Source organism: Blastomyces gilchristii (assembly GCF_000003855.2).
Source record: "Blastomyces gilchristii SLH14081 genomic scaffold supercont1.6, whole genome shotgun sequence".
Taxonomy (NCBI): Eukaryota; Fungi; Ascomycota; class Eurotiomycetes; order Onygenales; family Ajellomycetaceae; genus Blastomyces; species Blastomyces gilchristii.
In genome coordinates, this window is record NW_003101677.1 from 261442 (window position 1) to 286885 (window position 25444).

Genomic DNA, 25444 nt, shown 5'->3' on the forward strand with positions numbered 1-25444 from the left:
AGAATATCTGAAGCTGTGAAAATCCTGTCTGTTTTTAATGTTTCAAAACATTAGAAAAATATAAAAAAAAGTATCTTGATAATATTAGTCAGTATATAATCTGTGAATAATTACAAAATTAAATTCAATTCAAGATTTAACTGAGTCTTTAATCAAAATATATTAAATATATAGTTTTAATATCTTAATATTTAATAGATTCTGCAAGGAATTAAGAACAGTAATATTAAATTACTATTAAAATTAAGAATTAATTTTATATTAATGTAATTACTTATAAAATCTTCTATTTTTTAAAATATAAATAATCAGTTTCTCTATATTTCACTGATATTATTTTTATCTTTAAAGAGAAACAGACTTATATAATAAAAGAGTGTTATTTTTATTTAAAAAATAATTACAATATTGAAGAATATATTATATCAATTCAATCATCATTTTCATTATTTCATATCATGTTATTTCTTTCAATTTCATATTTTTATTTCATCTCTTTTCTTTGCTCTTAAAAATATAAGAATATATATATATTCTTCTCTAGACACTTCAAGTTTCACAATTCAAGCTTTAGTAAATTTATCACTCTTACTTCTCTTTTCATCATCATTTTCCTTTCTTTTTTTCTTTCTTCTTTTCACTCATTCTCTTTTCCTTTCCTTTCCTGTTCTTCTCTTGTCAATCTCCAATTCTGTCAGGAGCTGTTATTATATATACATTATGAGAATGATAAAAACATAATCAATGATGTTAAAAAGGGGGAAAGAGTGAAAAGAAAAAGGAGAAGAGAAAACAAGAGAAGAAAAACATTATTAATCTCTACAGAAAGTTAAAAGATATGAACAAAGATAAATGCGAGAAGGAAATAGCAGACCCCAGAACTTCCACGAAATGATAATATGATAAAACACCCATCGTAACTACCCATATCCCACTTTTTCCCTTTTGTCATGATTTTCGCATCTCATTTGTCATTTTTTTGGTTGCTTTCTTTGGTTTCCTTTTGCACCGGAACACCTACGTTGACCTAGCCGAAACCCAATCCCAAATCCCAAATTTCATTGCAAGCAAGAGGTAGGGAAAAAAAAACAGCAATTAATTAAGCATATGTTTGGAAGATGCTCGGGCTCCCATACCAATCCACATCTTCAAACAGCAACAGTGGCGACGCATGCGCCGACGATGCCGATGAGGCTCCGGATGAGAAGCCTGTCGTGTGCAGTGAGTCGACGAGGAAGGGGGGTGTGTCGACAGGTGTTAGTGAGGCAGAATCTTCGGAGAGGTCGAGCTGGCGGAACGGTTCTTGTTGCTGTTGCTGCTGTTTGTTGGTGGTGGTGGTGGTGTTGGTGCAGGTGATGTTACTGCAGTTGGTGTTGCAGTTTATGTTGCAGTTTGAGTTGAGGGTTGTGGTAGTGGTAGTGTTGTTGTGGTCGAAGAATTTGCTGTAGAAGTCTGTGTTTGCGTTTGTGTCTATGAGCGGGTCATAGTCGTAGGGGGAGAGGGAGCCACTGCTATATCCAGCAGTTGAGACGTGGCGAGGGGGAGAGGAGGAGAAGTTCAGGGTGCAGTCTGGGGATTCCCAGGGGAGTTCATAGTGGTCGAGGAGGAGACCGGCGGTGTTTGTGGAGGATGGGTCGAGGATGTGTGGGTGGAGCGGTGCTGTTGTCGTGGCAGTGGATGTCTGTGCCTGTGTATTTGGCTGTGTTTGCGCCTGTGTATGCGCCTGTGTCTGCGGGGGGGACTGCGGCTGCTGCTGTTTTTGGTCTGCTATGGAAAAGCCACTATTATGATTATGTGGAAGCGCATGGGAATGATGTTGATGACTATTACTGTGGTTGTTGTTGCTATTACGCCTAGCATCGCCACCACCAGTGCCACCCAACATCCTATCGAATTCATTCCAATCAATGCGCATGGATCCAGCGTGAGGGAGGGCAGTATAATTCTGCGAATCCGTAGTGACGGTGGGGGAGAATACGCCGTCTACCCCATCCAGACCCAATCCATTGGCAGCAGCACCACCAGGTTTACTTGAAAAGTCTACCGATAACCTACCCTCTCCGTCTGCATCGGCCTTTTCCACTCCCGCTCCCGCACCACAGGTGCCAGCGCCACCACCATACCCGGCATACCCACCACCACTAGCACTGATGCCTTCTTCCAACCTCTTCAGATACCCAGTCATCTTCTTGCCCTCCATAACTTCTCTTGCAAACCTCCCTGGCGTAATGCCCACAACCTTCTTAAACACGCGATGGAAATGTGACGGGGTCAACCCTGCCTCGTTGGCCAGGTCCTGCAGGGTCGGCCTCGTCCTCGCTTCGCCGGTATTAGCACCGCTCGCTGCCCGCAGCGCCGCCAGTGTCATGGTCTGACAGGCGCGCTGGGCGAGCTTGATATGCGGGTCAGGTGGGGCACGAAGATCCTCTGGCTTGCAGCGCTTGCAAGGGCGGTAGCCGGCCTTCTCAGCCTGCTTGGGGGTGTCGTAGAACTCGACATTTGCGCGGCGGGCAAGCCTAGCAGGACAACGGGGGCGACAGTAGATTTTTGTAGTGCGCACACCATAGACAAAGTCGTTGGCGGTGGCGTCACGGTTGACGATTGCACGCCAACGGATGGAGGAGGAGGTGGTTGAGACGGCCATCTTTTGAGAGGCGTTGTCGTTGATATATTTATTTGCTGTTGATATGGTTGTCGTTTTTGATATTGATATCAATATCGATTCTGGGGTATATATATAAAGAGACCGTATGCCAGGGCTTGGAAGAGCTCCAGAGAGCGCGCGTAAGATGGCTTCTTCTTATATATCTATATAAATAATAGATAGATATATGTATACCACAGGCAGCAGGAGCAGGCTGAACACGATACGGTCTGGTCGATAGTTACTTGGCAGGCAAGAGCAGGAAGCGGAAGGGTAATAAGGGTGGACGACGGAGCGATATTGAGGAGGCGGAGGAGAAGGTGGTAAGTGGATGACTTGGTATTTCAACGGTGTTCAATGCCATCAAAGATAGCTGCGGGAGCTTGCCTTGAAGCGAGGGGTCCTTTAGGTGGTTTCTTTTGTGTTGTTGTTGTTGTTGTTGGTGGTGGTAGTTCGGGGACGTCGTTGTGGTAGGATAATAGGATAGGATGGGGTGAGTCTATAACGTTTCTCTCTCTCTCTCTCTCTCTTTCTCTCTCTCTATGCTATGCTTATAGAGTGTGCTCGGATGAAGTATTCAGATATATTCAGATATAGTAGTAGGTTATAGTAGTAGCAGTAGCAGTAGCAGTAGCAGTAGTAGTAGGTTATAGCAATAGCAGTAGTAGTAGTAGTAGTAGTAGTAGTAGTAGTAGTAGGATACAAGAAGAGCTACGTGAAGAATATCGCCGCTGGCTGCAAACTGAGTCCGAGTCCTGTTTACTGTCTGTCTGTCTTCTTCTTCTTCGCTTCTCTTTCCGTTCTTGTACTTGTTCTTGATCTTGCTGGATCTGGATATAAATGGATATGCAAGTAAATAAAATGAAGGCTCGCTCTTTCTTCTTTCGGGCAAACGAGGGCTCTGAAGGGGGGGGCCAGGCCCTAATAAATAGGGCTGGGCAGAAACGGCAGGCACCACGCCGTCAGCCCTCGACGCTTCACTCAACGCTCCCTCGCCGCTTCCTCGACGCTTCCTCGACGCTGCCCGCCCCCTCGCGTCGCCCCCCTGGCCTGGCCGGCCTGTCCCCGTGACTGCCCGCCGCCCATTGGTCAGTTTGGTAGCAACGCCTGCGACGCCCCTTGGCAACTATCAGCGCCAGTTCACGGGCTCATCACGGGACCGCAGGATTCTCGCCCCCCCCCCCCCCCCGCCGCCCGCCGCTGATTGGCTGGCTGCTGACTTATGTAAGCCCCACCACCGCCCCAACGTGGGCCAAGCCCGCCAAGCCCCGCCAAGCCCACCAGCGTCACCTTGCCTAATAAATAGTTTAAATGGCTCGAAAGGGCATGGGTCAGGTGATCAGCGCTGCCTCGGCGCTCCAAGGGCTGCTGGTTTCCCCCTTACACAAACACAAACGTAGTCCAGCGCTCTTTTGGGTTCTAGACCGGTGTCTCTGCCTGCTTGCTTGCGTTGACACATAGGAATACAAAACCCTGAGTATAGCCTGCCCCCAAGAAAGGCCGGCTATTTTGACTCCTGGTGGGTGGTGCTTGGGTTCCTTGGGTCGCGGTGGGCTGGTGTTGGTGGTGGGTTTGTGGGTTGTTTGTGTCTGCACTGTGCCGAGGCTTGGGGGCTTGGCCTCGGTGGGGTAGGTAGGTAGACGAGCGATGACATAATGCCTAGCAGTTTGGCGCTTTGGATTGGTTTAAACACCGCGAACTCTGACGGCTTGTTGAATGTACAGTAGATATTTGTCTAGAGCGTCGTCGTCTTGTATAATCATAGGAGTACCCATAGTAAAATCATCATAAGTCTAAACTCTCATGGCTTCCATTGTCTGGATTCATGGATCCCTCCAATGGGTCCATCATCATCGGTCGGTCTCTGCTGGTGGTGGCGCGCGAAGAGAAATTAACTTATTTGTGGGCGGATGACATCAGTGGCAGGTCGTTTAACTAGCTAAATTTTTTAAGAATTTTTAAACCCATAAAATAACAATTTCCCTATGGATATTTAGATCTGTGAGCCCACCGCCCGCGGGAGAGGGGGGGGAACTTCCTCAATAATATGCTCGTCATATCATTGCCCATAGATATGGCTCATGCTACGGGGCTGCTCCGATGGATCGATCGTACGCGAGACAATTGTGCCTCGGGGATGATAGCATGCATACCGCTGCCGTAGTCGTCTGCAGATTGTAGGAGAAGAGGTGAGTTGGAATAGAGTTGTTTGGAAAACTGACATCAGGTGAAATACTACGTATAATCTACCAAAGCAATATTCTGTCTCCCAAGCAACCGTGGCCCAACATGAAAAATTCCATTCCATCACGGAGAATATAATGTTTATACCAAGTGAGTACGGTTGTACAGATTAGAGAAGCCTATATATGAAGTGATGTGATGAAAGACATGAAGAGAGGTTGAAGAGGCTGAATAAAGCAGAGCAATTGATATAAATATGATCAATGAGTGTAAGAAGAGTGAATAGTAGCTACTGGAGTGAAGAAAATTTTGATTATTTTAAAGCGTGAAATGAAAAAGGTTGATATGTTTTCTGTTTTCTGTATGTCTATCTACTCATTCAGTCAATATTATATTAGTAAATGAACATTCCTGACAGAAAAGAATCCTTGAAAGGGATGTTTTGTTTTGCGTCTGAATGATCTCTGGAGTCTGTAGAATTGTTTGTTCTAGTTCAACCCCTTAGCTTTTATATAGTAAAAGTTTAAATTCTGCTGAGAGAATTTTTTTTTTTCCCGCTCTTTTCCTCCGCCAAGGAGAAAATGGTTTCTTTCCCTCAAAACTGTGTAGATAAGAGAGAGAGACAAATGTTGAGAGTTAGCTGTTGACGGTTGACCTGATCCTGATAGATTCTTGTACAAGTCATACGTTGTCTGTGCAGTTGTGAATACTACACTGTCCATCTACATATATTCCACATTCAATCACCATCCCTAACACAGAAGAAACACGAGGTATCATCATGAATGAGATTCTGGGGTCCCAGATTTTCCTATCTTTTTCTTTTGACTTATAAGTGGTGTAACATCTGCTCTCCATTCCATTTCTTTTCCTTCTCTTCCTTTTGCCTTTCTAGTCCCATTTATTTGCTCACTTCAGACGTTGTTCAAAATGGAGCCCCAGCAGGCTTCGGCCCACATGAGCCTGCTCTTCTCGAACTGTGAGTGTGCATGGTATGATCATTTACCACACACATCACATAGCCATGCCATTTTCGAGGAAAAAAAGAAAAAAAGACAAAACAAAAAGAGCTGAAAACCAGAAACAGTAAGAGAGAAGGGCGTGTGAGTATTATTTTTCTAAAAAGTTTAAATACACCACACTCCCGACCAACCAACCAACCAAACCCATCATCATAATTTTTGCGCTCTTCGGAAAGGGCGAAAAACAAAGCAGGAAACATAGAGAGACAAATAGAGGAGGTAATAAAAAAGAGAGATGCAGATGATCGCCGAGGTTTAAACACAGGAGGATCAGGAGGAGGAGAAGGATGAGGTGAAGGGAGGAAGACGGAGGGTAGAGGAAGAAAAACAACCCCCAACAACGCAGAAGCCAGAAGCAAGAATTTCGTGTATTTTTTTTCTTTTTGATTTTTGTGTTGTTTTTCTTAATCCTTGGTCTTCTGGGTACCGCGGAGTAGACCGGTTCTCCGGGCAGCGATGAGACCGGATTTTTGACCTGCGGACGCGTACCGCGAGATTGTCGAGGCTTTACCGATGTGTTGATGGTTACCACCACCGTGAGGCTAGTTGAGGGGAGGTAAAAAATTAGTATGCTGCTGGGCGGGTGTCATACGCTAAAGGTAACAAGAGGAATATATTGCTTACATGGTCGACTGGGTTCATAGCAACACCACGAGTCTTGGGCCACGAGTTGCGCTTGACGGAGAACTTGTGCTTGGCGCGGGACGCCTCTGTAGAGTTGGTCGGAGTGGTTAGTATACATAACCAAACTTATCATTTTTCCTAGGTTATTTTTCCCAGGTCACGGAAGAATGATCCCTTAAACCGGTCTCAATTGCGCGGTTTGGCGGAGGGGGTACAAAAAACGTACTGAGCAGGGGCTTGTCTGTACGACCACCTCCAGCAACAATGCCAACCATTCCTCGCGAGCGGCTCTTCACAACCTTCTTGGCACCGCTGGGAAGCTTGATGCGAGTCTTCCCTTCCTCGGGGTTATGGCCGATGACGGTAACGTAGTTTCCAGACGTGCGGCCCAACGCACCGCGGTCGCCCACTTTCTCCTCGACGTTGGTCACGACGGTACCTTCGGGCACGGAGCCAAGGGGCAGAATGTTTCCGACGGTCAAGGCAGCGTTTTTACCGGCGTAGATGAATTGGCCGGTGTACATGCCCTCATTGGCGATGAAGGTCTCGACGACGTCCTTGTACTTGTATGGGTGGCGGAAGGAGACTTGGGCCAGGGGAGCGCCTCTGCCTGCGTCGTGGATGATCTTCTTCACCACTCCGCGGGTGTATCCGTGTCTCTCAGCATAGTCGAGGGTACGGAACTGGGCAGGAGCCTTGTTGAGACGGGTGTTGGCCGCTGTGGTTTTTTCGATTAGCAACGATTTTACGATCACCACAAAAATTATGATTGCACATCTCCTCCCCCCGTTCTCGTCCATATCTCCCACTGTGTTTCTTCGCGTTCCATAAACATTTTTTTATGGCTCTCACTTCCTTTTTTCCTTCTTTTGCTCTATTTCGTCTAGGAGGATCTTGGAGAACTGGACATTTGGGGGGTAGAGAGATCGCAAGGATAAAAATGAAATCTATCTTGTCCGCAACGTACTGAAAATCGATCCACGGCCCTTCCTCTGATTGCGAATCACACGACCCATGGCGTCTAACTGTTGTCGGCAAGAAGCACGAAAAGAATGTTAGCAAAAGGCTGCCGCTTGGTCCTGCAATAATTTGAATTGCTCGATGGGGGACGGTGATCGGGCTCGTACCTGATGCTTCGCAAAGTTGGCTGCTGCGGAATGGGGTTGGCAGTTGTGAGATCGATTCTCGTCGAAATTGGCTGGGTTTCGTCTGTCTTGCTTTCTGTGTGGGCTTAGGGTGCGCGTCGCTAAGCTAACCGAGTTGACTCTAGCGCCGAGCCCCACCAACCTTGGAACATCCGCAACAGAAACCTGCAGCTGGCTTCTTCCACGGTGACAACCTGCTGCGGATGAAGTATCAATCCACCAGGCGCTGAGCTGGGTATTGATATTGGCATTCGGGGTGATAGCAGGATCTCTTCCAATCTCGCCATGCATGAAATTGGGTGATGGGGATGGATGCCCGTTGCAAGGTTGCTCTCTCCCACGATAAGATCTATCAAAGTCTGGGCGTCAAACAGTTATTCTGGCGGATTCCTTGTCAGTATTACGTGACTCTGCAATAATGTGGTTCTTGGTCGAATGCTCCTCCACGTCCTGTTCGATGGGGCAAAACATGGGGGCTTTGGTCACTAAGAACAATGAATGCACCTTGATTTTTTGATTTTTTTGATTTTTTTTTTTTGCTCTTTTTAATTGTTACTTTTATTCGTGATGCGGACTTGATTTCCTCCCACCTTACTCAACTTTTTAGGTGCGTTTGCTCAAGTGCTGAGTTAAACTCACAAATGGTTGTTGTTTCAGACAAGGGGACTGATCTTTCAGTTCACGCTCTACGAGCGAGTGGCTTTGTCGCATCTGTTTTGAAATGATGATTGTTTTACAACTTGTGCGCTGTTGATGTGTTATTTGGGTTCCCCACCACTTTCTGTCTGCTGCTGGGCGTCGGGGAACAAGCTGTGCCATGCTTGGAAACAGCCCACACCAGAACTGGTCGCGACATACCAGTATAGATACGTTGTCCCCATGGGTTGTCGGGCATATCAATCTCTGTGGACTCTGCTCGTTGTAGCGATGCTCATTTTAGCGAGCGCTTGAATGCGAACGCTGGAACAGTGGAACACTGGAACACGAGAACTCAAAGACGCTAAGCGCCACCCTTCATGAAAACTGGCTGGTTGGGCTACATTGTTGTTCAACATAGGTGGTTTTTGCCAGGCTTCCGACAACTGACCAGCAGAGGGCGGTGTCATCCCTAAAATCTCATATTTGGAGAGTGAAATACTCCTTAGAACCTTCTGATGGAGAGGCATGGCTATTTGGGACTATTGGAATGGCTTCTATTGGTGGGTCCGTGTTTGTGAGGCAGCTTTGTGATCCAGGGTGAACTATGACGGTGGCCAGCTTGAGATCTATTCGTTCTATAGAAATTGAATTTTGACAAACAATATGAATAAGATAAAAAAGGGCTTTAGTTCAACGACGATAGCCCCTAGTAATTCCATGCCACAGCGGGCTGATGTAGTCTTCCTCCCCTCCGTGGCCCAATGAAGCCTTTAGACGAGAGATCCGCGTCATAGCCGCGCTGCCACCAGGTTTAAGTTGCTCCCAAGTAAGCAAGGCCATAAGTTACAAGTTACCTAACCTCCTCCGCCCAACCACGCAAGCACCACCAACCACACGCACTCCCCGCCCTGCCATCCTCCTCTACACAGCACCCAAGGATCATGTCGGACTCGGACTCGTCTTCGCTGTCTTCTCCTCCGTCCACAGATGATGAAACCATCGCCGCCTCCGTCAACCGCAGTATGGGCCTGGGAAAGTATTTCAAACCCCAGACGCCCGCCAAACCAGCCTCTCCTCCGCCGCCAAAACGTGCCCCCTCGCCGCCTCATGAATATGTTCTCGCAGACAATCCAGACATTGCAGTAAGTAATATGAAGTTTACGCGATCATATCGCGCCCTGATCCGTAGATTTAACGCGTGTTTTGTCGGGCGATCAAAATTGTGAAAAATAGTACGCGTTTGTTAATAGTTTTCATATTTTTTTTTTTTTTTTTTAGTTTATCGTGATGTTCCGCTCCAGATTCTCGGATGTCTTTCCAAAATCACTTCCACACTACGGACCACAGGATATTGAGAGAGGAGTCACGGATACTGTCCCTGGAGATCATATTATGAGATTATTGTGCGCTTTAATTGGCCTGTGCCTTAACAGGAAGAGAGATGTTGAGTTCGTCTTCACCCATCCAATACGCCATACACGTGCCCTTTTCTATGAGCAGGACAAAGGATTACTTCCTTTTTTTTCCTTTATTTTTTGTCAGGGGATAAACGTGTCTAGGGCTAATGGGCTAATGGCTTGTGCAATATAGGAGGGACCATTACCAACGCGCCCTCGAGGAGGTTGTGCAGACGCACTCATCACAGTGGCCACGATCGTGGGGCGGTAAAAACCCCCTTCATGGCGGGGGAAGCTTTGCGACAATGACCCCTACTGAACGAGTAAGACTCCATGTCCCAACCCCACCTATGGGCAATGCGCCTTGAAACTAAAACTATATATTTTGTTGGTGAAGCTGGCCTTCCTCAAGGCATTGATACTTTGGGCCCTCTCATCCTCCGACGCCGTCCAAGCCAAACTGAAAGCATCCTATAAACAAACGAGACACGATGACGATCTCAATCAGCCATTATCCGTCCAACCATGGGGGAATGATGCCTATAAACGCCGGTATTGGCTTATTGAGGGCAGGGATGATACACATTTCAGACTGTACCGGGAAAGCAACCCTGCGCTGAAGAACAGGACATGGTGGAGCGTTGCAGGGACTATTCCTGAACTGAGAAGCGTTGCGGATTCTCTTGCTGAGGAGAAGTCGCAGCACTCTAAACGGCTGAGTGAGAAGATCTTTACCAGCATTCCGAGATTCGAGGGCTCTGAGGAGGTACGTACCGATATCAATCTGTTTGTTTCTTCTGCAATATAAACAATTCCCACGACGGTGTATATGAAGATCAAACTAACTGCCTTCGTAATAATCAAATTTATCCAGAAACGAAAGCGTCGCGACTATCGCCTGGCGCGGAAAGCCGCATTCGCTCGTCCGGAACCTGGCTTCTCTCTCTACGAAGGCCGAACTCGCGGCAAGAAGCTCAAATACACATATTCCGATGACGATGATGACTTCTCATCCGACGCCCTCCCTACCCGGAGATCAGCTCGCCAGTCCCGCTTCTCAACCCCAGGTGAAATGCCCGCCGGCCCAACCTTTACCGCCAGCGGCCGGCAGGTCAAACCACGGATTGTCGGAGCGTACGGCCAGTCCCTGCTAAGTGGTCAACGGCAAGAATCAACACCGCTGCTGCCGCGGTCTGTTGGGCCTAGCGGTGGCGAGGAAGGGGATGGCGAGAGTGAACAGCCTGTTTCCAACGGAAGAAGGCCGCATCGGAGTAGGATGGGTCGGCAGTCGAATGGCGCGGGGAGACATATTGAAGGGTATAATGCAGTTGATGAAATGGACGAGGAATCGGAAGCTGCGTCGTCGAGTGGGAATGAATGGGATGGCGGCGAGGACAATGAGTATGGAGATGAGGATGAGGAGATGAGTGACGCCGAGTCATATAGCCCTGATCCTAGCGATAATGATGGGAACGGCTACGGTACTAGCCAGCGGAGTTTGGTGGTCCAGCTGAGATATGGGAAAGCGAAGCGGGGGCTAGGAAGCAGCAGTCCTACCGCAGCTCCTAACACGCCTCCTAACCCAACTGCAGGCCAAGCTCCAGGTGCAAGCCCACAACCTATACCAGTAAAGCCAGAAGCAAGCGAACCAAATCGCCAGCATCCGTTCGCAGTGGTTGTATCTGCACCAAATGATCCACTGTACCAGCAGCGGTACCACTACCACCACCAACTGCTGTAAATTCGGACAAAGAACATATCATCTCTCCTGAGCCTACAGCTCCTCCCACTACAGCCACTACCACTCCGCCGCCGCCATCCGTGACTAGCTCGAAAGATACTCATCAAGTATCCAATATAATGCCCGCAGTGAAACAACCTCAACTTTCCTATGGATTCCAATATCCCGCAACCAAAAACACTTCATCCACCATCCGATCAGAACGGAGTTCTTCCCGGGCTACAGTAATCCACGGCATTTCCTGTCCCGCCACGATCTACTAAGGATTCTGATCAATCCGTACTCTTACTCTTTTCTTTTTTTTTATTTTCAATTCATATAGAGAGCTGAAAAAGTTCGATAACTTGTTATCTTCCTCGTGTGGTTTTTATCCGGGATAGGTTGTTATGCAAAACCAATCGGCAACATCGTCGACCAAAGATTCACATTTTAATAATCTGTTTACTTCGTTTGTCCGTTTTGTTTCTCCTTCTTTTCGCGTGTGTAGCGACAATGGAAATTCGATGGGGTATATGTTTTGATTGAATAGGCGTGGGGACCTTGGTGCTGTTTTATTTGTTTCTTTAATCAATCCCTCTCACTCTTTGCTTTGACTTAACCGTCTGGTAGGGGGATTTGTGATTTATTTAGCTTTGTCAGGTTATTTCACCTTTTCTGTTTCTTTCTTTTCTATCTCTCTCTCTTCCTCTATTTCTCTCTCTTTTGGTATGTTAAGGTGTTCCAGTTTTCCATTCAGCTATTAACGTACCCTTTCGCAAACTTCGCAAGGGTTCGTTTTATTTAAGCAGAGGGTTTTATTGTTATTTTTTCAATCTCTTTCTTGCGAGGTTTGGTGGATGTTAATCATAGATTTTTGAGCCAGTACTAGCTCTCTCAAGCTCATAATTCTCTGTTTACACGTGCCTACGCTAAAAACCCACCACATCTAGAGTTTTTTTGACACCATATCAGAGAGCAACCGATGAACTTTGTCCTGGGACTGATGTCAAAGAAAATTTACGTGGCATTTTCTGTTTCGAACAAGTTTCCAAATGTATATATATACATACATACAAGTAGCGCCAGCAAGCCAACCTTCAATGATCGATGCCTCCCAACAGTTAGGAAACCTTTCAAATATCCCATGAGCACTCTAAACACCTAACGCTCTCATATGCAGGTAGCGAAAACCAATAGCCACAGGCCCCCAAAGCCTCGCACCGCGCCGCCTTTTTTAAGGTAGAGAGTCTCCCGAAGGTCGAACTTAAACGCAACTGGACCGGCGGACGCGCTGAGTACAGGGGCAGCGTGTGAAAAAAATCCCGTGGTTGCACAGCTACTTGGGTATGATAAAAAATACTCTCCCAAATATCGGAATGTTGGAATTCTTATATACATGTATTTTTCATAACTTTTTATCTCATTCATGACTGCGGTATCTTCCAGTTGTTGACTTCCCACCACCACCTGCGGATCCTGGTCCCCAGCGTCTGGCCGGTGAATTGGGCTCCACGATTCCAATATCGCCAGCCAGTGAGGGCGAGTGTCCATAGTGTCCCTTGTAGTAGGGGGAGGAAGACCTATTTTCCGTGGCAGGGACAACATTAGTAGGCTGGTTAAGTCGTCATTCTAGGCAAACAACAAATAGTGACTGATCATGGGGAAAATAGATATTGGACCCAGTGGAAAATAGACGAAAAGGACAAAAAGAAGAAGAAATTAACAAGAGTTATATTATCCGTACCTGATCCCGTAATGTAATCCACGCAACCCTCTGCCACGTCTCCGCCCCCTTCAAGCTGGCTAGGTAACTCTGCTCGAAGCGCAGGTCCGGTAGAGGCGGCAAGGGGGCACGCTGTAGAGGCCGTATTGACCGGCTAGGGTCGACAATGTCTGTTGATATGGAGGTGGCATATGAGGGAGAGCGATGATGGTAGGTTCTGATGGTGACCGGCTCCTTTTGCGAGGTCGTTGTGGACGGATTGATGTCATGGGCTGCTGAGGGATGGGGGTTTATGGAGGCGGTTTGGATGGTCTCGGCGAGTTGGATGGCTGGGTCTGTCATTTTTCAGTTGATCTGGGGGCTCTTGGGCATGGATTGGTGGTGTATATTTGTGGTGTTGCGGTGTTGATTGCGGAGGCGTTGAAGGTGTTCGGGATGTTTGGAGGTCCGAATGAAGACCATCCAAGACTGGACGTTAAATATTTGCTTTTTCCTGCAATATTTACTACGCTCTGCAACCCCACCACAACCAAACCACGGCGACCAGATAACTCAATTTTTTCTTTCACACGCACAAAGGATATCAATCGATATACTTTTCATTAGACAAAATGGCTGCTACGGAAGGATATCCTCTTCTCTGCCTAGAGAATCCCCTGCTGGGTAAGCTGCCTTCACGAACGCCTACTGAGTTTCCTTGCTAACATGCCCCTCCTTCTAGATATTCAGGGAGTCGGGTATGTGCAACCATAGGAATTGACATATTTCCTTTACAGTTTGTTTGTCTGCGCTTTGTTAAAACCATAGTTCAGAGATGCCGCCTTGCTCGAGAAATATGGCCTGAAACCCAACGATGCCATTCTTGCAGAGGAGAAGCATATGGGTCTCTTCGAGGACCTCATCCAAAACCGTGGTGCCAAGTTGATTGCAGGAGGGGCTGCACAGAACACTGCCCGTGGCGCTCAGGTATGTTTGTGCAGAAATAACGGCCAATTGATCCTCAATGCATTGGGAAGTCTTATGGAACTTAACTCGCTCTCCAATTCAGTACATTCTCCCACCAAACTCCGTGCTTTATATCGGCTGTGTCGGCAAGGATAAATACGCAGATATTCTCCAAGAAGCCTGCAACAAGGCTGGCCTGCGTACCGAGTATCGTGTTGACGTGACTCAACCCACCGGCCGCTGCGGTGTCATCATCACTGGTCATGAGCGGAGTCTTTGCACCCACCTTGCCGCTTCCAACGAGTACAAGTTGGACCACCTGAAGCAGCCACATATCTGGTCCCTGGTGGAGAAGGCTAAGGTGTACTATGTTGGCGGTTACCATTTGACCGTCTGTGTGCCGGCAATCCTGGCATTGGCTGAGGAGGCTGCTACGAAGAACAAGGTGTGTACTCCTTACTTAACGTCCTGTATCTTCAACCTCGATATCAGTTTAGCTAATTCAAAAACCCCTCTTGTTTTCCATAATAGACTTTCATGCTCTCCCTCTCAGCCCCCTTCATCCCTCAATTCTTCAAGGACCAACTCGACTCCGTCTTCCCGTACACAGATTACGTCCTAGGCAACGAGGCGGAAGCTCTCTCCTACTCCGAATCTCATGGATGGGGAATCACTGACGTCGAAGAAATCGCCAAGAAGATGGCTACCCTGCCCAAGAAGAACACTAACAGGCCCCGAATCGTCATCATCACGCAAGGGACTGACCCAACCATCTCCGCTGTTGCTAGTGCTGACGGAAATGTTGAAGTTAAGCTGACCTCCGTTCATGCCATCTCAAAGGATGAGATCAATGACACCAACGGTGCTGGGTAAGATTCCAACTCTCCACGCCACCAGTATCCCTTGTTCAAAACGAGAGCAGTACACTAATTTTTTCCCTTAACCTTGGAACAAACAGTGATGCCTTCGCCGGTGGCTTCTGCGCTGGCGTCGTAGAGGGCAAGAGCATCGAAGAAAGTGTTGATATGGGCCATTGGCTCGCCGGACTCAGTATTAGGGAATTGGGCCCATCGTAAGTTCCGCGGCACCCAACCCCGAGTCGCGCGGGACGAGGTTACTCCCGTTCACAACCCCCTTTCAAATGAGATACTAACCTATCCATCCCACCTACTAGCTACCCCTTCCCCAAACAAACCTACAAACCCTCGTAGAAAATTTCGGACTCAGTAAACTAAAGGGGAAAATAGAGTTGCCTTCCTACCCCCCCACACCCTCTTGACCTCCGCAGCAACCCCTTTTCCCTCTCCACCACATTCCTTATTCATTCCCAGCCCATTAGACATCCACAGGCTCAACCCCAGATACCCGCATGGAGCATAGCGACCCTCCCCTCTAACTCATAAATAGTTAGATCTAGACCCTTCATCCTGCGTCTAGAAATTCTGTCCCCCCCATTTCCGCCCTTCCTCCCTCCTCTCTTCTTATCTTTACCCTTTTTCAAATGGGAATTTTTAAAAAGAATATTATAAGCATATATCAGCACATTCAACCCCGCTGGTACTTTCCGTTGGGCAGTCCCTGTTATCGTATTTCCGCATTGCACCCAACGAGTCTACATTTCGGTGTTTTGCTTTTTGGTTCCGATGAAAACATTCAATTATTTTGTTTTGCGCCCACTCTTTTTGATTTTATGGCTGGGAAAAAAAAAAAAAAAAGCACCAACATGGAAATGAGATGGTTAGAAGAAAAACAAAATTTCAACTGCCAGATAGAGAATTTCTTTTCAGAAAAGAAAAGAAAAAGGGAAGTAAGAAGATTTAATGATAGAATTGTCTCGTTTTCAACAACGCGTTATGGTACTTTTTTCCCGCAAATAATAAAGTGTTGATTTTTTCCTACTTCCTTTCCTGCTGGATACGTTATTCAATGCAAACTCCCATAGGTGCACAGCTTTGCTCTAAATAGATCGTATTAGATACACCTCGATCTAACGCGGAGGAAATACGTATATCTCTACCCGGGGGTGGGGTTGGGCTGTAGAGCTGATGGGATGAAGAGAGCGAAGGGTAATTATTTAACTATAAATAAAATAAAGGGAAAAAAAATAATTTGTGCAATTCTGAATAGCGTAAGTAATAACAAAAGCCAGCCAATCAATCTAATTAAGCTACCACTCAGTCTGGTAAGATACATCTCTGTACAAAAATTGTTCTGGTGAAAAAAAAATACGATTAGAGGAGGTTGGGGGGTTGAAAAAATAAATAAATGAAAGGAATAATACTGGTAATGAAAAACGACCAACGCATGTGAATGAATACACACGTAGACACATGTATATGTTCTTATCAATGATTTCAAAGAGAGAGAAAAAAAAGGAGATTAATCACAGAGCAGAACAATAGCATGCATGCATAGCATAAATCGTAGCACAAGCGTAGCATCGCATGGCGTACATATATTCAAGTCAATAGATACAGTATAAAAGGTTTCTTCTTTATTAAATAAAAAGAAAAGAAAAGAAAAGAAAAGAAACGTGAATCCGGACAGCCAGCAACCGCTAGCTATCCATCTAAGGAAATGACAAAAAACTCCATCCACGGCCATCGTAGCCCACAATCCCATAACTGCAATTTATGTTCAAGCCAGGCGTATGTACCACACATCTTTACGAGCGTGTGAGAGTGGCGCTGTGTGTTACTCTGATGCCCGTGCGTGTGGTGACCAAGCGTTTGCATTTTGACTGCACCGTACATTGGACCCAGGAGAGCGGGGTATTCTTGCCTAGGGGTTAGAGTAGACTAGGTTGCTGGCTAGTTGTGGTTATATGTATCAATCGCGCCTAGGTTGCAGTTTTCTGAAGCAGCCTGGTCCGGACAAGTGTTGAAGGAAATGAGGTCCCCGTTTTGAATTCTGGTTTTCCGTTCCGCAATTGCAAACTTTCAGGAGGGTAAAATTGCTGAGAGGAAATGAGACGGGTAGCGCTGGGCCTGCTAGTGATGGCAGTAGGGATGGTGGTGCCCTTGTTGGTGGCTAAAGGAAGCCATGGGGCTCGTAGTTAGAGAGAGACGTGAACTGAGGCTGGCCGGGTGGCTTTTTGGGAAGGAAGATCGTGTGGGAAGTCGGTCGGGGTTTGCAACGACCCTGTCCGGGCGAGAAGGCAGCTCATCGCACTGGTGGTAGAAAGTGGTATAGCCAATGTCGAGGGGCTCGCAACAGAGGGGTATGCTAATATTCGCTCTTTGAAGTTATCCGTTTTCGCCGATTACCTTTACTAACTCGAATAAACATCCATGACATAGCATAGTACGCCTTATTGGATCCTTCTCCATCTAGGAAGAACAAGTAGGCCCCCATCAACATTGTTTCCCAAGTCAAGGGGTTAAAAACAAACCCCGCCCCCCTTTCTCCTGCACTTCCCTACAAAACAAGTGTATATATCCCAGTGAATATGCCACGAAAGAAGGCATTGCCCAAAGAGAAAAAAACTGGTCATCCGCCACTCCCCTGCCCACTAGGCGGTGTCTGGCCAATAACGCCGGCGCCCAAATGCGACGCTTTGGAATTCACACTCGAAATGGGATCGTACGATGAGTACTGATAAGACACACCGGATGGCTGGTTGAATCCCCGCTCGTTGTACTGGTGAGCAGCGGTGTTCAAAAAACCATTGAACGGAAGGCCCGGTGGTGGTTGGCGGGTGGCATACCCACCAGCCCCGCCTTGATTATAGGGGATACCTGGGGTTTGTGTCTGTGTTGGCGATAGGCTGCTTGTTGCATATGAATAGTCATTGGGCGTGGACGGGAGTTGCAGGCTGTTTTGGAAACCCATGATGTACTGCTGTTGTTGTGGGAAATCTTGGGCTGGGGAGAACGCTCCGTTATGATGATTCGCGCGGAGGATCGGGTTATACTGATCGCCTTGCCTGATGGCCGTAGAAGGACGGGTAGCGGGCGATAGGGCTTCGCCTGGTTGCGGCGCAAATGGAGTGTTAAGGATACTTGGTAGAGCGGGCCGGGGAGAATATGATTGCGGGGCTGCAGGTTCGATGATGGGACTGTATGAATTGAAGGTTCCCGTTCCAGTTCCGGTAAAATTACCGTTACCGGCGCGGTCGTCATCCCCGTCTTGTTGAGAAACCCCATTATTGGTATTGGCGTTATTTAGGCTTGCGTCGCGCCATGCTGTAGTGGACGAGAGGGTTTTTTCAATTGGGGGACAGTTTTCGGTTGTTTCTGATTCAACGAGGTTGTCGACCATCTGGTTCATAGCGAGGGAGATAGATGCTGATGCCGATTGGGAGTTGGCGTATTCCATTGGCCCCTGACTGGATTCAGGAGGACGGATGTCTTCGCGCTCTATGCTAGTGGAGGAAAGGGTGTGTCGGTGTTGATGTCCGCTTGGGCTTGAGAATTGAGGGAGCCCTTCTTCCTTGCAGACAAATAGTTTTGTCTCCTTATTCTCTGCGAGAATGATAGGAATTTTCTGTAGGAAATAGTTTAGTCCACATTTCTGGCGATAGGCAGAAAGGTTACGGAAGAAGGGAGAAATAAGGAAAGGCGGGAAAAAAAAGAAAAAAAGAAAAAAAGAAAAAAGAAAGGGAAACTTAGTACCTCTTGAACAACCAAATCAAGACCATCAATCACAAATTCACGAACACGAAACAGCATTTCAATATGAGCGGGCAGTTTCTCTGTGATATGATCGGATCTGGGTTTCTTATGGCCACGCTCATCAACGTATCTTCGCCAGGTTATATCATTAACCAAGGGACTAAACCCTAGCGTATCTTCGTCTTCCTGAAGAAGATACCCGACATCAGAAAGACTTGGCACGTCGAAACTCGATGTAAGCAGGCTTAAAGTACCCGCATACATTTTCCAGAATTCTTTGATCTGCACATATAACAGAGTATCCTTATCTTCATAGACCAAAGAGCCACTGTTCGAGAGCAGCCAGGAGCTATAGTGTCGCAGGGCGGGCAAAACGCACTGTGCAACTGGCGTTATTCTTTCAGACTCGTTTGCTGCAACCGAGCATTCCAGCTCGGAAAGCAAGATTTGCAACAGAGTGAAGAAAGTTTTCACATTGAGTCTCTGGAAAAACAGCGGTGCATCGCGTGCGGGCTCTACATCGCCTGCGCTTTTTCCCTCATTCGTCCGCCTAGCATTTGCGTACTCTTCCGCAGCGATGTTTATCAAACAAAATTTCTGCAATAGATGCGGGTGCAAGGAGAGCTCCTTGAGGTCAATAGCCATTTGACTAAGGATCTCATTTTCAAGTTCATCGTGCTCAGGAAAGTCCAACCCTTTGTAGCACTGGGCATGGAGGTAAACAAACATAGAGATAAGAGAGGCTTTCTCATCAGTTGCGCTTGCGATAGGCTCCCCCTTAGCCCGGACTGCTAACACTTTCCTAAACTCAATTTGCAGATTCCCGTGCGAGCCCGGGTACGGCTCTTGGGCGGATAAAGCGCGGTATAGATGATAAGTTGCTTGCAGATGGTTTCCATCCGCAAGCCCAATCACCGCTAGCTGGTTGTGGGACATTCCCGAGTCTGGGTTCAGCATATCGGCCAATTTATAATACCTGATAGCCTGGTTCCAGTTTCGATTCTTCGTTGGCGGAACCAATTCCATTTCGCGATAGCGGGAAAGATCGCCAAGGCGGATAAGGGTTGCATGGCATGTAAGCAGGACGCTCTTGCGTAGATCGTCCGGAATTTCAGGTTTTTCCTCTACAGAGATGTCTGTTTGTACGAAATTAGCGAGAGGGCCAATTTGGCAATGTCTTCAGCGTCTCTCCAATGGTATAGTATATATCTTACTCTCAAACTTAAGTTCCTTGGCCAATTTCTCCAGTTCCGGTATACGGTCGAATCGCGACACGAGATGTTGGATGTAGCCACGGTAGAAACGCTGGCTCGATTTGATAAAGTTCAAGTAGTGGCTCTGCAACTTTCGCCTTTCGACGGGTCTCTTTTTCTGCGCGTTATCGTCACGGAACTGGTCCAAAAAATGGCGGATATCAGCTGGACGGAAAGTCTGACAATACAAGACATTTGCGGGAGAGATAAAAACATACACGAAGTAAAAGCTTGCGAAACCGGTTGTTGATCTTCACATGTATCTCCCATAACCGGCCCTCCACACGCAGAGATGCGGTCTCCGTCCCGGTCTCGAAGCAGTGAAATATGGCATTTTGGCATGCGATACGGAACCTGTGGGCGGCGGAATCATCTATATCAGTATACGATCTCGCGGTTCCCATTATAGGCAAGCGAAGAGCGGATATACTTGGCAAGATAATCGTTGACTTCAGCAAACGTCGGTTCTTTATCAGAGAGAACCCTCAAGAGATCCTTTTCACCGTCAAGTTCGGGGCTAAAGTGTCGAAGAAAGAAGAGAAAGTAAGCACCCGACCATGTAATCTGTATCTTATTTTTTTCATGTCCTCCGAAAGAACAAAATACAAGGCAAAAGAAGCGCGACTTGCGAAAAAAACAATTTCCTCAAGCTACCTCCTCCGTCTATCTTTGCGAGGGAAGGGGGGAGTTATATATCGTCATTCTGTTCTGCAAGAAATCAACTCACATCGCATCAGCATTATTACCATCCCGTCCTCCCGCTGCCATTGCCCCAGCTCTCCCAACTCCTTCCAGCTAGAAATTACCAGAAGAGGAAAAGTTGCTAGAATGTAGTAAGACAAGCAAGCACACAAACTGCGATACCACGCCACCAGCGGGGGAAAAAAAAAAGAAGAAAAAAAAAAAAAAAAAGGCAGGAGACAAGTTAAGTCAGAATATATATTTATATATATTTGACACTATCCCCATCAAGGAAATCTAGGATGCGCTCAGCAGCTTCCCCGTTTTCTCGTTCTTTCTCCCCCGTTACCGTAATTCCCGCCTGTCTCTTCTTTTCCTCTTGCGCTGCGCTATGTTCGGGGTCAGATGATGGTGGCCTCTCGCGACTCGTCGGTGGGTTGCCAGGACGCCGCAGGACTCGAATCCATTGGGGAGCGGGAGCTGGACGGGTGGAAGGGGACGAAGGGAAGAAGAGAGAGGGGGAAAAAAGGAGTATGGTTATGTGGGAGAAAAGAGATAGAGCTACTCTCTCGCGCGAAATGAGAGAATGCCGCCGACAATGAGGTGGAAATATATGCGATAAATGAGGGAGGTTGTTGATAGGCGAGCCGCAGCGTCTTAATAAATGACGAGAAGGGGCAACTTTGGTACCGGGGATGACTGGCGCGGGTTGTTTAGTGCCGCGTGCCACCGCCTTGGGAGGATGTCGGCGGATGCATTATGACATGACCTCAGTCAACTAATACTGATCACAAATATACACTGATAAGTCTCGAAAACTCATATGTATATAAATTGATAAATTGATAAATAAAAGTGTAGATTCAATCCTCAGATCTTTTAATACTCTCTAACTAGTTAACCCAAAAGAACAACAAACAGTTTAACATTTAATATCACAAAAGGAAATCCCCCCCTCTGATTTACAATTGGCTCTTGAACCCCTTAGAATTCAATAACCGCTGCGACTCCGCATTCTGCCAATTGATCTTCTTTGTCACCTCATCCTTCCGCTGCTTGTTCTCCCTCCTGCCCATCTGCTGCAAGTGCACCTCATCAGGGCCGTCAGCCAGCCTCAAGGTGCGGATACCCGCCCACATGGCCGCCAGGGGCGTATCCTGGCAGACACCCATGCCGCCATAAGCCTGCACCGCACGGTCAATGACAGTCAGTACCGTCTGGGGCACGAGTACCTTAGCCTCCGCAATCTCTCTCAGCGCGCTCTTGGCATCGCCTTGATCGATCTTGATCGCGGCGTTCAGCACGATGAGACGAGCAGCATCGATCTCAATGCGGGATTTGGCGATCCATTCGAGAATGACACCGTGCGAGGAGAGGACGGCGCCGAAGGGCTTGCGGGACTCGTCGTTGGCGCGGGCGATGAGGTACTCAAGAGCCTTCTCCGCGGCTCCGATGGCACGCATGGTGTGGTGGATGCGGCCCGGTCCGAGGCGGCCCTGGATGATCTCGAAGCCGCGGCCCTCGCCGAGGACCATGTTGGAGACGGGTACTCGGACATTGTTGAAGGAGACGTGGCCGTGGCCGTGTGGGGCGTCGTCGTAGCCGTAGACGGTCAACATGCGGTGGACGGTGATACCTGGGGTATCCATGGAGACGAGGACAACGGATTGTTGTCTATAGGGATCCGGGTTGTTGGGGTCGGTCTTGCCCATGACGATTAAGAGTTTGCATCTTGGGTCACCAATTCCAGACGACCACCATTTCTATAGAGCCGGCCGGATAATAAGTTAGCTTTTTTTCCATGTAATTGTTGAATAAATAAGTTAGGAGGTTGATTAGTTAGTGGCGCTGAGCGTACCTGGCCGTTGATGACGTATTCATTACCCTCTCGTCGGATATCGAGCTTGATGTTGGTAGCATCGCTGGACGCAACATCTGGCTCAGTCATGAGGAAGGCAGAGCGGATCTTGCCCTCCAACAGAGGCACAAGCCACTGTCTCTTCTGTGCCTCGTTTCCGTATTTGGCAAGGACCTCCATATTACCAGTGTCTGGCGCAGCATTGTTGGTAGCCTATGTATATTCAATCAGAATCAGATACAAGAAATCAAACAAAAAGAAGCGGGCCGGCTAAAAAACTCGGATGACCACTGAGGGGTGTCGGGGAGTAGCAAATCTCGCAATTACATACCTCACTGGCAATCCGGCTTCTACCCAAATATTCCGCCATCAATCCGTACTCCAAGTTACTGAAGCCGGCACCCTCCCTGAAGTGATTCTTAGGCAAGAACATATTCCATAGCCCAAGCTTTTGGGCCTTGACTTTGAGCTCCTCGAGGATGACGGGGGTGGTGGTCCATCGCTGGGCGCCCTCACCCAGCTCAGCTTGGAAAACGGCATCTGCGGGGACGCAGTCTTTCTCGACAAATTCTTGGACCTGAAAAGAAAAACGAGTGTCTCAGTCAGTCGGGAGCTGGGGCAGTTAAAAGAAAACAAAAAAGAGAAGTCCGAGCCATGAGAATATTGCTACCTATCCATCATGTACCGACGGACGCCGAAGGGAAGCAACGCCGCGAAAGCGCGGGATTTATTTCATAGATGATAAAACATACTAGATCCAGAGTCTTCTTTGCCCGCTCGCTGACGAATGGCAGCGCCATGGGAGGGATTCTGGAGGAAGCCGACATTGGTTTGCGCTGAATACGAACTGTGATGGGTATGGACTGCAGGGGTCGCAAGCAAAGCTTTCGTGTAGCTAGCTATAAGGAGATATGTTGGTTAAGGGAGAAAGGGATGGGAGTGAAGACCAAGACAGACCAAGACAGCGCCGGATATGGGGCAAGCCGGTGTATTTAAACCGAACGCAGGATGGGCCGATAGCTGAGCCGGGAACGAGATCGAGATCGCATATCGGCGCGATGATTCTGGGCGGTCGGTGGTGGAGAGTTATCCGGCCCAAGGACGGCGCTGAGCCGAGGCTGTTGGAGCCCGCATCGCCAATAGCCTAGGGCCTGGGTCTGGTTGCCGCAGAACAACGATGGGAGGGTAGGGTGTGTTTGTGGTAGAATTGAGTCAACTGCCAGCTAGCCCTCGGTTTGTTTGCTACTGTTTTGGAAGAGGCATAGCTAATGGGGAATGTAGTTAGTTATTACTTTTATTATTGTTAAAATTCTACTATGTTGGCTTAGCCGCCTGTTTATACCCGGTTGCAGCTCGTGTCCGCCTAAGCAACATTTTTTGAGTTTGAAACGGCAAAAGCTAGGCCTGCTCGGCACTCGCGCGGGCCCTTGTTATATGCCGCTGTGTCGGAATGGGTGTCACGGATGAATATGTTGAAGACATATGAATCTTATGTGTATCAAGATCTGCTTGTTATATTATCTGTACACTCTCTAATATATCTATTTCATACAAAAGATAGAGCTATTTATAGTAAAATATATGTGCAAGCCAAGAGAGTTAGTATAAGCAAGTATTAGATGAGTATTGTAGTAAGCTGATAATAATGAGAAATATTGTAGTAATATAATGTTGATGGCATTCAGTAGTGTATAATCTCTTTTTCCTGACACATTCTCTTCAGCAAATGTAACATGTAAATGAAAGTGTAAATTAAGCTGTAATAATAAGAGTGTAAATGAATCTGTAGTAAAAAGAGTGTAGATAAATCTGTAGAGATTATATCAAGATAGATTATTTATTCTACTTATATCTTGATGATATCTGATATATTAACTAGGCCTAGCATCTTGACAAATTCTGTATGTTTTTGACATGACAGAGTCTTAGTGAGGCCATTCACTAGTATCTGAGTCATAGACACTCAATCAACTGTAATATCACTGAATTAAACACATTCTCAGAGTCAGCTTTCATATATATCAATATAACAGAGCTTTGTGATTATAGAGAAGTCTTTTTTTATAAGAATATTAACAGTTTAACAGTTATCATATTAAATACAGATTTTATAATCAGATTCAAATTAAATATATTAGAAGAATCTATTTTATTAAATAGACTTTTTATCAGCTTATAAAATAGTAATAAGCTCAGCTTCTGTAATAGATATAGTTATAATTATCTATCTATTTAATTTTTAATCAACAGCTTTATTAAATAGTTTGAAGATATATTCTTGTATAGAGTAGTAATTTAGATTATCTGTGAAAGAGATATCACTAATAGCTTTAATAATATCAGATTTAAGATTAAGTTATAAAGATCTGTTAATATTATTATTATATTAAATAGTAAGATTCTTCATATTATATAAATAAGATATTATTCTATTTATCTCTGATAAGTAATATTTCAATGAATTTATTATAAATATAGCTAGTTTACTCACTGTATATATAATATTGAAATAAGTTATTATTACTGAGTAGATACAGAAGCTAATATATTATTAATAATAATAAATTTTTATAGATATAACTGACTCATTAAAAGACTTTAATAGAGTATTAGTTAGTAAGATATATATCTTACAGATATATATAAGATAATATATATTAACTATCTTATTAATATAAATATTCTGATATAGTCAGAGCTTCAAATTGAGATAATTATATATTATTTATATATTAAGAAATCATTTCAAATCTCTTATTTATCAGATTTTATAGATATTTTTAAGATTTTTAATTAATTAATCTCTTTCTTTCAAATCTTCTCATTGTAATAGAATAATAATATTATTCATATAAAAGAAGATAATTAATTAATTATTAGAGAAGAGATATTAATTCTCTAGTATAAAGATAAAGTCTAGTATTCTTAATATTGAAGATAATTTATTTAATCAGAGAAGAAGTAATCTATGTAATTTATATAGTACTTATAGAAGT

General features: G+C 46.2%; 7 protein-coding genes across 8 annotated transcripts; 2 read left to right on the forward strand and 5 right to left on the reverse strand.

Moving 5' to 3' along the window:
- Positions 1–454: 454 nt before the first annotated feature.
- On the reverse strand, positions 455–4530 carry BDBG_03649 (DNA repair and transcription factor Ada). The gene has a single exon (XM_002625544.2). It carries the CDS (start codon positions 2642–2644, stop codon positions 1100–1102), a length of 1545 nt encoding a protein of 514 aa, XP_002625590.1. The 5' UTR covers positions 2645–4530; the 3' UTR covers positions 455–1099.
- A 1724-nt stretch (positions 4531–6254) lies between these two features.
- BDBG_03651 (60S ribosomal protein L2) lies at positions 6255–7910 on the reverse strand (the record flags this gene model as incomplete). Its single annotated transcript, XM_002625546.2, has 5 exons — positions 6255–6392; positions 6475–6560; positions 6701–7192; positions 7442–7499; positions 7602–7910. The coding sequence occupies 5 exons, from the start codon at positions 7908–7910 to the stop codon at positions 6255–6257; spliced, it is 1083 nt and encodes a 360-aa protein (XP_002625592.1).
- BDBG_03652 lies at positions 7127–12844 on the forward strand. Of its 2 annotated transcripts, XM_031721341.1 has the most exons (6): positions 7127–9400; positions 9537–9706; positions 9849–9978; positions 10053–10421; positions 10530–12429; positions 12556–12844. In XM_031721341.1, exons 1-5 carry the CDS (start codon positions 9200–9202, stop codon positions 11394–11396), a joined length of 1737 nt encoding a protein of 578 aa, XP_031577862.1. In that variant the 5' UTR covers positions 7127–9199; the 3' UTR covers positions 11397–12429; positions 12556–12844. The 2 variants fall into 2 exon arrangements, with proteins under 2 accessions (XP_031577862.1, XP_002625593.1); XM_002625547.2 differs by having other exon boundaries at positions 10530–12844.
- BDBG_03653 (uncharacterized protein) lies at positions 11884–13637 on the reverse strand. The gene is made up of 3 exons (XM_002625548.2): positions 13120–13637; positions 12046–12955; positions 11884–11942 (listed from the first exon to the last, which is right to left on the reverse strand). The coding sequence occupies exons 1-2, from the start codon at positions 13438–13440 to the stop codon at positions 12800–12802; spliced, it is 477 nt and encodes a 158-aa protein (XP_002625594.1). The 5' UTR covers positions 13441–13637; the 3' UTR covers positions 11884–11942; positions 12046–12799.
- BDBG_03654 (adenosine kinase) lies at positions 13538–16149 on the forward strand. The gene is made up of 7 exons (XM_031721342.1): positions 13538–13761; positions 13820–13835; positions 13911–14064; positions 14147–14488; positions 14575–14912; positions 15002–15115; positions 15218–16149. Exons 1-7 carry the CDS (start codon positions 13710–13712, stop codon positions 15252–15254), a joined length of 1053 nt encoding a protein of 350 aa, XP_031577863.1. The 5' UTR covers positions 13538–13709; the 3' UTR covers positions 15255–16149.
- Positions 15787–21244, reverse strand: BDBG_03655 (uncharacterized protein). The gene is made up of 6 exons (XM_002625550.2): positions 20637–21244; positions 20340–20426; positions 20128–20263; positions 19871–20048; positions 18657–19792; positions 15787–18528 (listed from the first exon to the last, which is right to left on the reverse strand). Exons 1-6 carry the CDS (start codon positions 20675–20677, stop codon positions 17533–17535), a joined length of 2574 nt encoding a protein of 857 aa, XP_002625596.2. The 5' UTR covers positions 20678–21244; the 3' UTR covers positions 15787–17532.
- Positions 21245–21340: 96 nt separating this feature from the next.
- Positions 21341–23891, reverse strand: BDBG_03656 (acyl-CoA dehydrogenase). The gene is made up of 4 exons (XM_002625551.2): positions 23201–23891; positions 22780–23025; positions 22449–22661; positions 21341–22353 (listed from the first exon to the last, which is right to left on the reverse strand). Exons 1-4 carry the CDS (start codon positions 23273–23275, stop codon positions 21553–21555), a joined length of 1335 nt encoding a protein of 444 aa, XP_002625597.1. The 5' UTR covers positions 23276–23891; the 3' UTR covers positions 21341–21552.
- Positions 23892–25444: the final 1553 nt, after the last annotated feature.

What these genes read in the sequence shown, in the direction of transcription:
- BDBG_03652 (XM_002625547.2), top strand. Translation starts at nt 9,200, where the DNA reads ATGTCGGACTCGGACTCGTCTTCGCTGTCTTCTCCTCCGTCCACAGAT. An exon ending in AACAGGAAGAGAGATGTTGA is followed by an intron (nt 9,707 to 9,848) that starts GTTCGTCTTCAC and finishes TGTGCAATATAG; the next exon opens with GAGGGACCATTACCAACGCG. An exon ending in CAATGACCCCTACTGAACGA is followed by an intron (nt 9,979 to 10,052) that starts GTAAGACTCCAT and finishes TTGTTGGTGAAG; the next exon opens with CTGGCCTTCCTCAAGGCATT.
- BDBG_03656 (XM_002625551.2), bottom strand. Translation starts at nt 23,275, where the DNA reads ATGTCGGCTTCCTCCAGAATCCCTCCCATGGCGCTGCCATTCGTCAGC. An exon ending in CAAAGAAGACTCTGGATCTA is followed by an intron (nt 23,026 to 23,200) that starts GTATGTTTTATC and finishes TTTTCTTTTCAG; the next exon opens with GTCCAAGAATTTGTCGAGAA. An exon ending in GAAGCCGGATTGCCAGTGAG is followed by an intron (nt 22,662 to 22,779) that starts GTATGTAATTGC and finishes GAATATACATAG; the next exon opens with GCTACCAACAATGCTGCGCC.
- BDBG_03649 (XM_002625544.2), bottom strand. Translation starts at nt 2,644, where the DNA reads ATGGCCGTCTCAACCACCTCCTCCTCCATCCGTTGGCGTGCAATCGTC.
- BDBG_03655 (XM_002625550.2), bottom strand. Translation starts at nt 20,677, where the DNA reads ATGGCAGCGGGAGGACGGGATGGTAATAATGCTGATGCGAT. An exon ending in GTCAACGATTATCTTGCCAA is followed by an intron (nt 20,264 to 20,339) that starts GTATATCCGCTC and finishes CGCCGCCCACAG; the next exon opens with GTTCCGTATCGCATGCCAAA. An exon ending in TTCGCAAGCTTTTACTTCGT is followed by an intron (nt 20,049 to 20,127) that starts GTATGTTTTTAT and finishes TTTTTGGACCAG; the next exon opens with TTCCGTGACGATAACGCGCA.
- BDBG_03653 (XM_002625548.2), bottom strand. Translation starts at nt 13,440, where the DNA reads ATGACAGACCCAGCCATCCAACTCGCCGAGACCATCCAAACCGCCTCC. An exon ending in GGATTACATTACGGGATCAG is followed by an intron (nt 12,956 to 13,119) that starts GTACGGATAATA and finishes CACGGAAAATAG; the next exon opens with GTCTTCCTCCCCCTACTACA.
- BDBG_03654 (XM_031721342.1), top strand. Translation starts at nt 13,710, where the DNA reads ATGGCTGCTACGGAAGGATATCCTCTTCTCTGCCTAGAGAATCCCCTG. An exon ending in AGGCTGCTACGAAGAACAAG is followed by an intron (nt 14,489 to 14,574) that starts GTGTGTACTCCT and finishes TTTCCATAATAG; the next exon opens with ACTTTCATGCTCTCCCTCTC. An exon ending in AATGACACCAACGGTGCTGG is followed by an intron (nt 14,913 to 15,001) that starts GTAAGATTCCAA and finishes TGGAACAAACAG; the next exon opens with TGATGCCTTCGCCGGTGGCT.